This window comes from Corythoichthys intestinalis, chromosome 11, assembly GCF_030265065.1.
Source record: "Corythoichthys intestinalis isolate RoL2023-P3 chromosome 11, ASM3026506v1, whole genome shotgun sequence".
In the NCBI taxonomy this organism is placed as follows: domain Eukaryota; kingdom Metazoa; phylum Chordata; class Actinopteri; order Syngnathiformes; family Syngnathidae; genus Corythoichthys; species Corythoichthys intestinalis.
The window spans coordinates 48,418,774-48,432,920 of record NC_080405.1 but is presented as its reverse complement, the minus strand read 5'-3'; the positions used below and the strand labels follow the sequence as shown (position 1 = coordinate 48,432,920).

At 38.1% G+C, this 14,147-nt stretch overlaps 1 protein-coding gene across 1 annotated transcript in view; it reads right to left on the bottom strand.

Annotated features, from left to right (window-relative positions):
- The window catches only part of neil3 (nei-like DNA glycosylase 3), a 62,121-nt gene that overhangs the window by 35,866 nt on the left and 12,108 nt on the right, over positions 1-14,147 (bottom strand). Inside the window, exon 6 of the mRNA XM_057850070.1 lies at positions 12,347-12,513. Within this exon, the coding sequence (XP_057706053.1) occupies positions 12,347-12,513 (167 nt within the window). The remainder of the gene's footprint in view (positions 1-12,346; positions 12,514-14,147) is intronic.

Below are 14,147 nucleotides of genomic sequence, written 5' to 3'. Positions count from 1 at the left end.
GAGCATGTTCAGACCTTGAAATTTGCCATTTTGAGAGAAAATGCCGAGGGTCTTTTCACTTTCCTGTTTGGATACTGCAACATCAACGAAAACTCAATATTTTTCATCAGATACCTAAAGACATGTCTTAAGGCTCCCCTGATGCAGGTTTGAGATCAATTGATGTTTTTCACCAGGAGGAGGAGCCTTTTTCGTAAAAAAGGGTGTTTCCTCTTCCCACAAGGGGGCGCCAGGCCTAATGGAAAATATTTCAATGCAGTCGTGTTCAGGTTAAGACACCTTACATGCATGCCAAATATGAAAAAGATTGGACCTTGTATCAGGAAGTTATTAATCATTTACTGAAATTGGCGCGTTGCCAAAAAAACACCCGACTTTGGTACCCCGCCCAGGTCAGGCCCGTGGACGAAAACTCACCATTTTCACAACTTAGTATCTCATATGTCTCATGAACACTTACACCAATTTTGAGGAAGATCCAACGTACTGGCTCGGCGCAACGGTCTGAAACGTGCATGCTGGTTTTCGCCCAAAATGCTATGTTTTTCAACATTCAATCCAGAATATCCCATTTCCTGTTGGGTTTGGAATATGGGTGCTTTAGACTTTTTGAAGCGGTTCTGGACAATGTATCCACTCCCCAAATTTCATCGCCCTACGTTGAAATACATCAAAGCAAAGGGCATTTTGAAAATTGCAAGGGGGCGCCACTGAGCCATTTTTTAATTTTTTTTGTAAACGTTGCCAAATTGTCGAAATTTTCGCGAAGCCGGATGTATGTGCAAATTTTGGTGAGTTTTTGAGCATGTTCAGGCCTTCAAATTGGCCATTTTCATTTGCCATGAAAAAATAATAATAATAATCCTTCGAAGAACAATAGGGCCTCGCACGCTGAGAGTGCTCGGGCCCTAATAATAATAATAATCCTTTGCAAAACAATAGGGCCTTCGCACGTCTAGTGCTCGGGCCCTAATAATAACTAGGCCTGCAAGCAGGACTGAACGGGCCCTCGCAATCTCGCGCAACTCGGACGTCACGCAACTCGGACTGTGTGCAGGTCAGGGTGGTGGCAGATCCTCCTCTCTAATCATCTCATTAGAACCTAAGATGCTCAAAAGTAGCCTATATACATTCCCACACCCAAGAGATAAAAACCCCTATTGGAGAGAGTACTACAAAAAAGGAGCCACTACTGAGCTGTGCAGCCAAGCCCTTATTCAAAACCCAAAACTAATCTTCTAAGTGGGCCAATTCGACCAAGTGTGCCAAATATTGTGGCTCTATAAGCTGCCTGAGTCTCTGAAAAAAAATATTTCCTTTAAATGGCGAACAAAGGGTCGTCACGGCAACAGACAGAGACACGTGGACATGGGCCGTAAATAAGTATTTTAATAGGTCTTGAAACTACAATGACCAACCTGAAAAGAACTGAACATGTATTGGAAAAACGAGTGACTTTCTATTGCCACTAGTTGGCGCTGTAGGTTTGATGCAAATGACCCCTACAAGGCCCTTCAGGGTATGACTCTCAACAAGCACGGGAAGTTTGGCGCAGATATGTTGTATATCTGCCGAGTTATGACTGTTCAAAGTTTTTGGAGAGAAAAATTGTTGACAGTCATTTTCACTTTCCTGTTTGGACCCCTCCGCTTCAACGAAACTTCAATATTTTTCATCAGGCACCTGAAGACAGGTCTTAAGGCTTCCCTTATGCAGCTTTGAGGTAGATTGATTTTTTCCCTTTAGAGGAGGAGTGTGTCCCGTAAAAAAAGGGCATTTCCTGTTCCCACTAGGAGGCGCCAAGCACAAATGGTAAATTTTCAATCCAGTCCTGCTCAGGCTGGTATACCTCACACACATGCCAGATTTAAAATAGATTGAACGTTGTATGAGGGAGTTATCAGTCATTTTCCGAATTCGGTGTTTTGGCAAAAAAATGGCCGACTTTGGCACCCCGCCCAGGTCAGGCCCGTGAATGAAAACACACCATTTTGATAACTTAAGATTTCATATGCCTCATGAACAGTTTCGCCAATTTTGAGAATGATCAAACTAATTCCCTAGGTGCCAAGGTGTAAAATGTGCACACTGTAAATCGATAAAAATTTCACATTCAATCCAAAATACCCGATTTCCTGTTGGGTTTGGAATATGCATGCAAGAGACTTTTTGGAGCAGTTTTGTATAAGGTATCGACTCTCCGAATTTCATCCCTCTACGCTGAAAAAACCTAAATGGAGAGGCCTTTTTGAAAATTTCAAGGGGGCGCCACTGAGCCATTTTGTTACATGTTTTCGTAACGTTGCAAGATTATTGAACGTTATGCAAAGCCACATGTATGTCCAAATTTTTGTGAGTTTTCGTGCATGTTCAAGCCTCCAAATGTAAACCCCTACTGTGAACCGATAAAAATTTCACATTCGATCCAAAATACCCGATTTCCTGTTGGATTTGGAATACGGGTGCAAGAGACTTTTTGGAGCAGTTTTGCACAAGGTATCGACTCCCCAAATTTCATCACTCTCTGTTGAAAAAACCTAATAGGAAACGACTTTTTGAAAAATTCAAGGGGGCGCCACTGAGGCATTTTGCTACATTTTTTCGTAACATTGCAAGATTATCGAACGTTATCTAAAGCCGCATGTATGTGCAAATTTTTACGAGTTTTTGTGCATATTCAAGCCTCCAAATGTAAACTCCAACTGTGAACCCATGAAAATTTCACATTCGATCCAAAATACCCGATTTCCTGTTGGATTTGGAATATGGGTGCAAGAGACTTTTTGGAGCAGTTTTGCATAAGGTATCTACTCCCCAAATTTCCTTGCTCTATGTTGAAAAAACCCAATAGGAAAGGCCTTTTTTAAAACTTCTTTCTGTCGCCACTAGTTGGCACTGTAGAGTTGATGCAAATGACCCCTACAAGAACCTTCAGGGTATGACTCTCAACAAACACGGGAAGTTTGGCGCAGATATGTTGTATATCTGCCGAGTTATGACTGTTCAAAGTTTTTTGCGTGACAAATTGTTGACGTTCATTTTCACTTTCCTGTTTGGACCCCTCCGCCTCAACGAAACCTCAATATTTTTCATCAGGCACCTGAACACAGGTCTAAAGGCTCCCCTGATGCAGGTTTGAGGTCAACAGATTTTTTTCCCTTGGAGGAGGAACCTGTCTCGTAAAAAAAGGCATTTCCTGTTCTCACTAGGGGGCGCTAGACCTAATGGGTAATATTTCAATGCACTCGTGTTAAGGGTGGGATACCACACATACATGCCAAATATGAAAAAGATTGAACGTTGTGTCAAGGAACTATAAGTCATTTACTGAATTTGTCATTTTGCCGAAAAAATGGTCGACTTTGGCACCACGCCCAGGTCAGACCCGTGAATGAAAACGCACCATTTTCAAAACTTAAGATTTCATATGTCTCCTGAACAGTCTCACCAATTTTGAAGATGATCCAACTAACTCCCTCGGCGAAAAGGTCTCAAATGTGCACCCTGTAAATCGATAAAAATTTCATATTTGATCCAAAATAACCGATTTCCTGTTGGGTTTGGAATATGCATGTAAATGCTTTTTTGGAGCGGTTTTGGACAAGGTATAGACCCCCCAAATTTCATTGCTCTACGCTGACAGACCCTAATGTTATAGGCCAATTTAAAAATTTCAAGGGGGCGCCACTGAGCCATTTTGTTATATTTTTTTGCAACGTTGCAAAATTATCGAAATTTACAATTTTCCGGACGTATGTGCAAATTTTGGTGACTTTTCGTGCATGTTGAGGCCTCCAAATTGGCCGTTTTCATTTGCCCTGAAAAAAAAAAAAAATAATAATAATAACTAGGCCTGCAAGCAGGACTGAACGGGCCCTCGCAATCTAGCGCAACTCGGACTATGTGCAGGTCAGGGTGGTGGCAGATCCTCCTCTCTAATCATCTCATTAGAACCTAACAAGCTCGAAAGTCGCCTCTTTACATTCACACACCTAACAGATTAAAAAAAAACCTAGTGGAGAGAGTACTACAAAAAAGGAGGTACTACTGAGCTGTGCAGCCAAGCCCTTATTCAAAACCAAAATTAATATTCTAACTGGGCCAATTCGACCAAGTGTGCCAAATATTGTGGCTCTATAAGCTGCCTGAGTCTCTGAAAAAAAGTATTTCCTTTAAATGGCGAATAAAGGGTCGTCACGGCAACAGACAGAGACACGTGGACATGGGCCGTAAATAAGTATTTTAATAGGTCTTGAAACTACAATGACCAACCTGAAAAGAACTGGACATCTATTGGAAAAACGAGTGACTTTCTATTGCCACTAGTTGGCGCTGTAGGGTTGATGCAAATGACCCCTACAAGGCCCTTCAGGGTATGACTCTCAACAAGCACGGGAAGTTTGGCGCAGATATGTTGTATATCTGCCGAGTTATGACTGTTCAAAGTTTTTGGAGAGAAAAATTGTTGACAGTCATTTTCACTTTCCTGTTTGGACCCCTCCGCTTCAACGAAACTTCAATATTTTTTATCAGGCACCTGAAGACAGGTCTTAAGGCTTCCCTTATGCAGCTTTGAGGTAGATTGATTTTTTCCCTTTAGAGGAGGAGTGTGTCCCGTAAAAAAAGGGCATTTCCTGTTCCCACTAGGAGGCGCCAAGCACAAATGGTAAATTTTCAATCCAGTCCTGCTCAGGCTGGTATACCTCACACACATGCCAGATTTAAAATAGATTGAACGTTGTATGAGGGAGTTATCAGTCATTTTCCGAATTCGGTGTTTTGGCGAAAAAATGGCCGACTTTGGCACCCCGCCCAGGTCAGGCCCGTGAATGAAAACACACCATTTTGATAACTTAAGATTTCATATGCCTCATGAACAGTCTCGCCAATTTTGAGAATGATCAAACTAATTCCCTAGGTGCCAAGGTGTAAAATGTGCACACTGTAAATCGATAAAAATTTCACATTCAATCCAAAATACCCGATTTCCTGTTGGGTTTGGAATACGCATGCAAGAGACTTTTTGGAGCAGTTTTGTACAAGGTATCGACTCTCCGAATTTCATACCTCTACGTTGAAAAAACCTAAATGGAGAGGCCTTTTTGAAAATTTCAAGGGGGCGCCACTGAGCCATTTTGTTACATGTTTTTGTAACGTTGCAAGATTATTGAACGTTATCCAAAGCCACATGTATGTCCAAATTTTTGTGAGTTTTCGTGCATGTTCAAGCCTCCAAATGTAAACTCCTACTGTGAACCGATAAAAATTTCACATTCGATCCAAAATACCCGATTTCCTGTTGGATTTGGAATACGGGTGTAAGAGACTTTTTGGAGCAGTTTTGCACAAGGTATCGACTCCCCAAATTTCATCACTCTATGTTAAAAAAACCTAATAGGAAACACCTTTTTGAAAAATTCAAGGGGGCGCCACTGAGGCATTTTGTTACATTTTTTCGTAACATTGCAAGATTATCGAACGTTATCCAAGGCCGTATGTATGTGCAAATTTTTACGAGTTTTTGTGCATATTCAAGCCTCCAAATGTAAACTCCTACTGTGAACCCATGAAAATTTCACATTCGATCCAAAATACCCGATTTCCTGTTGGATTTGGAATATGGGTGCAAGAGACTTTTTGGAGCAGTTTTGCATAAGGTATCTACTCCCCAAATTTCCTTGCTCTATGTTGAAAAAACCCAATAGGAAAGGCCTTTTTTAAAACTTCTTTCTGTCGCCACTAGTTGGCACTGTAGAGTTGATGCAAATGACCCCTACAAGAACCTTCAGGGTATGACTCTCAACAAACACGGGAAGTTTGGCGCAGATATGTTGTATATCTGCCGAGTTATGACTGTTCAAAGTTTTTTGCGTGACAAATTGTTGACGTTCATTTTCACTTTCCTGTTTGGACCCCTCCGCCTCAACGAAACCTCAATATTTTTCATCAGGCACCTGAACACAGGTCTTAAGGCTCCCCTGATGCAGGTTTGAGGTCAACAGATTTTTTTCCCTTGGAGGAGGAACCTGTCTCGTAAAAAAAGGCATTTCCTGTTCTCACTAGGGGGCGCTAGACCTAATGGGTAATATTTCAATGCACTCGTGTTAAGGGTGGGATACCACACATACATGCCAAATATGAAAAAGATTGAACGTTGTGTCAAGGAACTATAAGTCATTTACTGAATTTGTCATTTTGCCGAAAAAATGGTCGACTTTGGCACCACGCCCAGGTCAGACCCGTGAATGAAAACGCACCATTTTCAAAACTTAAGATTTCATATGTCTCCTGAACAGTCTCACCAATTTTGAAGATGATCCAACTAACTCCCTCGGCGAAAAGGTCTCAAATGTGCACCCTGTAAATCGATAAAAATTTCATATTTGATCCAAAATAACCGATTTCCTGTTGGGTTTGGAATATGCGTGTAAATGCTTTTTTGGAGCGGTTTTGGACAAGGTATAGACCCCCCAAATTTCATTGCTCTACGCTGACAGACCCTAATGTTATAGGCCAATTTTAAAATTTCAAGGGGGCGCCACTGAGCCATTTTGTTATATTTTTTTGCAACGTTGCAAAATTATCGAAATTTACAATTTTCCGGACGTATGTGCAAATTTTGGTGACTTTTCGTGCATGTTCAGGCCTCCAAATTGGCCGTTTTCATTTGCCCTGAAAAAAAAAAAAAAAAAAAAAAAAAAAAAATAATCCTTTGCAAAACAATAGGGCCTTCGCACGCTTAGTGCTCGGGCCCTAATAATAATCCTTTGCAAAACAATAGGGCCTTCGCACGCTTAGTGCTCGGGCCCTAAATATAGATGAGAAAAAAATGACATTTCATCTTATATTGAACCATTTTCAGTCAATCAATGTCTTTATTTTCGATGTACATTGTTGAAAATAGCCAACAAATGCATCTCAAATGTGACAAAAAAAAAAAATTCACTGCTTTTCACTCAAAAAACTTTTAGATCTTATAAAAAATATATATATATTTCTTACCTAAAAATGTCATTACGCTTGATAACACACATCACTTAAAAGTTAGGTGTTTTTCCCACGTGTTTCAATCGAATTTCCACTTGTGTCAAGCTATAAATTCTAGTTAAGTTTTAAGTTAGTCTAAACTGTAAGTCCTGATAGGATTTTGAGTTTTTGCAGTGTTCAAAATAAATGCTATGCTGTATTGGAGCACATTAGGCACCAGTGTTACTTGGTGTTTTATCCAGCTATGACTACTGAGCTAAAATTGACAGTTAGCAGTATTAAGTTTTTATTTTACAGTACACCCTAATCACTCTACAGCGCTGTTTTCACAGATTAAATAAAGCCTGTATGTAAGACACGTTAGCCACGCATCGACAGTGGTCATAATTAATAGAAACCTAGCCCCCCGCAGGGATAACATTACGTGAGCGAGTGACAGTAACGTTAATTTATGAGCGGTGGGAAGTGTACTGCTTTAAGATGGCGGCTGTTTTATTAATGACGCCGAGTCGGTCATTTCGTATGTAGTTCTACGTACATGTGATATCTATGACACTCATCAGATGCAACCTGCTACCACCGTACCAACATGCGGGCGTAGTTTTTAGCCACATCGGTGCAGTTTGTAACGGCTCTCGGCTGCAGTAAGGTATTTTCTTTTATTGCTTCTTCCTCTACGCACGTGACGTTAGCACGTTGTCCCGCATTAAAAGTAGTCCGGGCAAAACGTGATGCTTATAGCTGGCAAAATTAAACAATTCCTCAAGGTGAATAAAATTACTCGGATCAGTTTTTAAACTCGAGTTGCTCGAGTATTCGTTTCAGCTCTAAATGAAACTAAAATAAACATGAAATAAAATCAATTTCACCTTCAATAACAGCAATTCAAAAATTTGCATTTATAACTAGCTGCTGATACAGCAATAACAATCTACACAAACGATTAGCCTGTATCGGTCAGCGTTTGCACATCATCAAAAACGGTCCCATAAACTCGCCCCAAATATTTGATCAATTGAAAACGCACAATAAACAGTACAAAAGGTGTTATATACAAGTGCTGCCTCTGTGGATGCTTCACAAGCAACAAATGTGCGCGCAGGCTTGCAGCTGTAATCTTTCCCTTCTCGTTCTCACTGGGCTGCGCGACTTCTTTGTGGGAGCAAATGCGCTCTTCCTCGTATATGCACTTGCGCAAATACGTTCTTCTTCGTGTGTAGATGTGCGCTTACCCGCGTGTATAAGTACTACCTGCTCTATGCTTCCTGCACCAAAATAAAAGCATGCATCACAAAACAAATGTCAGCATTATTTAAAAAAAAAAAAAAAGACTGGAGACAAAATGGCGGGCGAGACTCCGGCGTCGTAAAGTCGACATCACATAAGTCTGGTAGGTCGAAACCCAGGGACTATCTGTATATGGAAAAAAATATTTTACATATTCATTCTGGAAAATAATGCAAACATTTAAGTATAAATGGAAAAATACAAAAACTATGGAACATTCATGAATGAGGAGGAAAACTTAAATATGAGAAAACCATGCAAAAAGACAAAAATATTACATAAAACAAATATGACGAAAACATTGGGAAACAACTACCCAACTAAAACAGCTGATTATAAAATGATATGTTAGTGTACACTATTTTTATGAAATGGAAATAGACATCTAAAAAAACAAATGAAAAAAAAACATAACATTGGAAAAAGCAAAAGGAAAAATAATGATTACAAATAAACTGATGTTATACATACATTACATAAAACAAAGCATTTTAATGACAGAAATACTTTTAAAACTGAACAAAGATGATCCCCAAAATATTCAATAAAATGAAAATTAAAACAAAAATACCAAATCTTTTAGAAAATAAGGGTAGATGCAAAACAGAAAAAAAGGAAAGAATATTCGATGGATTATTTTGTTTGCGGGTGCATTGTGTACGAAGGCCAAAAAAAAAAAAAAAAGGGGCCAACCCCACCCCTTTCCTCAAATAGTACCCAAACAGCAGGAGAATGGCAACTAAGCATTTGCACTTGTATCAGCTAGTGAGGCAAAACCAGCAGCAGGCACTCTGTTGCATTTACATGTTAGTGCTGCGACATAAAGCTCCACTATGTTTGACAAGAAAGCCGCCCATCAAGGATGGATGGATGGATGATAGATGGATGGATGAAGTAGTGTCAAAGGCTGCCGGCAGCAGACTTCGCTCGCAGATTGCTCCATCAGCTGTGTAATGTGTTTGAAGGGCTTTCGGCGGGGAGCCCTCACTAAGCCTCGTTCAAACACCAGCCAGGAGGTGTTGAGCCCGCACCCTGTCTGGCAAACACTCACTGAACATGCGCGTCGGTGGCTCCCTCAACACTTTCGCGCTCCCTGCCAAGCCCATCTGCCTGCAAAAGATGGCCTCTACTAACTGGAAACTCCTATGTAGAAAGCTTTGTTCCAGACAGAAAAAAAAGGCTCTGAAGCTTACTTAAGTAGCATTTTTACGTTTTGTTTTTGTGTTTGTGCATCCATTTGTGTTGTGGGTAGAATGCAAAAACAAAAAATAAACAATATTTATCAATTAGTATTCATTCATTATTATTTTATTGCTTGTAGCGCTTAACTTATTCACCTCTATTGAGTTACAGACATCAAATCCTATACAACTGTGAAAGAAGGACAGCATTCAGTGATCATGTTTCATTGCCATTGACGGTGATAGATATCCAATCCATTGTAAGTAGAAGGGTTGGCAGCGTCAATGGCAACCAGTGAGTTAATATTGGGTGAACTGGTAGCGCTCGAAAAATCTGTCAGCTCTCCCAGTCAAAATGGATTGGACATCTATTGCCATCAATGGCAGCCAATGAGTTAATACTTAATAACAAAATTAAATAAAATCAATTAATCAATTAAATACATAAATAAATGATATGATTGGGCCCGATTTCCATTGGATCAGGTACATCCCTAATTATCAAATGCTTAACTGTGATTGTGATTGGTCTCCAAACTGATTTGTACTTAGAACTGTGTACACTTAAACAACCCAACTTTAGAGGAGCACAAACCATTTCTAGCCAGAAAAAAAAAATGTTCTTAGGGTTAAAATCAACAATCCAAAATTTATCGTGGTATCATGGAATCATAAAAAAGCCCTAAAATGTATTATTTTTAAAAAATTGGAGTTAAAAAAAAAAAAAAAAGAAATACTCCCATTAAATATTTTATTTATTTATATATTTTTCAACTACATGAAATAGAGTTTTTAAAAAAACAAGTTAAAATAAATATTTAAATTCTTAAATCACAGCAAAGGTGAGCTATTTTTCGACCATACTGTACCTAATAATGCACAACCAATACAATAATAATTACTTCAACATACCTGTGGCAAGTGGTACATGCCTAGGGTCAACCAAACCTGTCACTTTGCTCTAGAGCTGAAACGATTACATGAATAATAAGAGTAACTTGATTTTCAAAATTGATTGAGGAATTTTCACCACTGCGAAGAATCTTTAAATTTTGCCAGCTCTAAGCATGACGTTTAGCTCGGACTATTTTTAATGCGGCACAATGCGCTGATGTCACGTGCGTACGGGAAGAAGAGAGGCGGCGGATACATTTGATTTCAACCACGTATGAATATAGAGTTAACAACGAAGAAGCCGACAAAGCGTTTCAAGCTGGAGACAGGGGCGAAGCGCTTGGGCACTAAGGGCACTATAATAAGTAATAAATATAAATAAATAAATAAATAAATAAAAGTATAATACAATAAGGGCCCTACCCCTGCCCGGCCCTGGCTGGACCCCGTGACCGAAACCCTGGCCAGGCGCAACCACACAACCCGCCTGCTTAGTCCCCACTCCACCGAAGGCACCCTGCTTACTCCGAGAGCGGAGGCGCAATACTCGGAACATGGTAAAATTAAGTTAACGTAGCGCTAATAAATAAATAATATTACCGTACTTTCCTAACGTAACATTAGCCCTGCGGAGGGCTAGGTTTCTATTAATTATGACTACTGTCGATGTTTGGCTAACGTGTCTTTCATACAGGCGTTATTTAATCTGTAAAAACAGCGCTGGAGAGTGATGAGGGTTTAAAATAAAAACATAATAAAGCTAACTCTCAATTTTAGTTCAGTAGTCATTGATGGATAAAATACCAAGTAGCACTGTTGCCTAATATGCTCCAATGCAGCAGGTATCATACATTTATTTTGAACACTGCAAAAACTCAAAATCCTATCAGGACTTACAGTTTAGACGTAAACTTAAAACGAACTTAAAAATAGCTTGACACAAATGGAAATTCAATTGAAATACATGGAAAAACACCTAACTTTTAAGTGATGTGTGATATCAAGTGTAATGACATTTTTAGAGAAGAAATAAGACTATTTTTTTAATAAAATCTAAAGTTTTTTGAGTGAAAGCAGTGAATTCGTGGGGCGGGGGGTTCTAATGACAATTGTTGGCTGTTTTCAACAGTATACATCTAAAAGACATTGATAGACTAAAATGGTTCTATATTAGGTGAAATGTCTTGTTTTCTCATGTATATTTATTTTATTTTTATAATTGCTCTTTACCTAAAAAATATATATATATATATATACATATATATATCCATTACTCGATTAATCAATGGAATTTTCAGTCGAATACTCGTTTACTGAAATATTTGATTGCTGCAGCCCTACTATGCTCATATACGGCTATACACCTGTCACTTGATTACGTATTAGGCCTGCATGATATTTCATTTGGACATTGTCATCGCGATGTGCGCATGTACAATAGTCCCATCGGAATAATTTTTTGGGGGTTTTTTTTTCAACACGCAGCCGTGCGATTAAGGTATGTGAAAACTGTGTTTCTTAGGCTACTAATTTTATTAATTTACATTTATAACTTTATACTGTATATATTTATTATATATTTTTTATATATTTATATTTAATATTTTAATAATATTCCTAGGCTGTGTGGAGCATCTACCTTTTAGTTTTTTTTGTTTAAAATACAATGAACAATTTTTTTTTGCTTATGAAGTGAAATACGGTGTCAAATACCATCTATTTTGTGCAGAGACATGGCCTCCTGGGTCCCTTTTATATCCAGCAATCGTCATCATTCAGAGATGAACCACCTTAGCCTGGATTGATCATTATTACATGAAAACAATGCAGTCATGGCGAGTCAACCGAGGTCTTCCCAAACAGCCATTCAAGTAATCTGGTGAATATACTTCTATATATCTGCAATACATATTGCAAACCCCTAAAAAGTTGCAATTTCAGTTTTTCTAATGTTGTTTAGCCATGTTATGTACACCAACACAATGATATGCTCCCACCTGACGTGGACGCTGCTGGCATCATACTTCTGACAGCGGTCACAAAAGTAAGTCATCCTGCCATTGTCGCCGAGACGACAGACGGTAACGGCGCCAGAGCACCGGCCGCACCGGGGACGCTTGTAGACTTTGTAGTGTGTGCACAGCGCAGAGCCAGACTTGCGACACTGGCACAGAGAGAAAAAGGAGTATCAGTCAGTGTAAAAAGATCCCAGGTGAATCCATCAATATGTTCAATTACGGTGGAGACCAGATCGGCCAAAAAGTGAAATGTATACAAGGTATATCAGCAGGTTACAGTACATATCACATTCCCCCATAAATGCAGTAAAAATGTATATATACTGTATCACACAAATGTTTTTAAACCTAAATTTCCGGGCCAACAGGCCAAATGTTCATTATAAATTTGAGGGTTAAACTGTCACTTAACCAGACTTAAAGTAACGCAAAAAATGTTGGACGAATAGACAAAAATGCACACATAAGTTACTTAAGTATATTATTTCAAGCAATATAATTTTTTTCAAAACTATCAAACAAATAGTACAAATATTAGAAATGAAGACAGTACATTGTTACAAATATAGCTAAAACCAGGAAATATATTACAAAAAAATATATATATATATCACTTTTAGATGTGTTTGTGTAAGAGGAAAAAACTATGACAAACAGTATAAATTACCTCCAAATTTACAGAGAATATTACAAATTTTGGATAAAAACAAACATAAGTTTCACTGAAATATTAAACATACATTCCACTAACACAATTGCAGGGTCTAGTTATACTATAATTACAGTTAACTATTAGATTAATAACTCATTAAAATTAGGGCTGTCAAACGATTAAAATTTTAATTGAGTTAATCACAGCTTAGAAATTAATTAATCGTAATTAATCGCAATTCAAACCATCTAAAAAATATATACGTTCAACACATAAGTACTGTATTTGTTTATTATAACAATAAATCAACAAGATGGCATTAACATTAACATTCTGTTAAAGCGATCCATGGATAGAAAGACTTGTAGTTCTTAAAGGATAAATGTCAGTACAAGTTATAGAAATTTTATATTAAAACCCCTCTTAATGTTTTCGTTTTAATAAAATTTGTAAAATTTTCAATCAAAAAATAAACTAGTAGCTCGCCATTGTTGATGTCAATAATTACACAATGCTCTTTGTGCTTAAAGCCATAAATTCAGTCGCACCAAAACGCCAGCCGAGGGAGACAGAAAACACAAGTAACGAATGGACATGTCACTGTGCTGTCATTTTAATCTGTTTGGGCGGGGCATGTGCGTTAATTACGTCAAATATTTTAACGTGATTGATTTTAAAAATTAATTACCGCCCGTTAACGCGATAATTTTGACAGCCCTAATTAAAATTAACCAAAGTTTGTAAATTATGAACAGTAAATACGTTATAAAAGAAAATCATAAAAAGCGTAAAATAAAATATGTATGTACAGTGATCCCTCGTTTTTCATGGTTAATGAATACCAGAACCTGCCGCGATAAGTGAAAAACTGCGAAGTAGCGCACACCCCACTCCCCCGTGTGTTTAATGTATTTATTGAGATTTAGCATTGGAAATGGATACATATAAGACATATAAGACTTTTTCCCTCCAAAGTATAATTTTTTTAAAAATTATATATTTATATTTTAATAAATTGTTTTTAAGCACTTCAAATGAAATAATTATGATAACCGAACCACCAAATTTATTTTAAACAAGATTAAAGTACTGTACTTTAGTACAAAAATGCTTAGCTTTATTAAATGC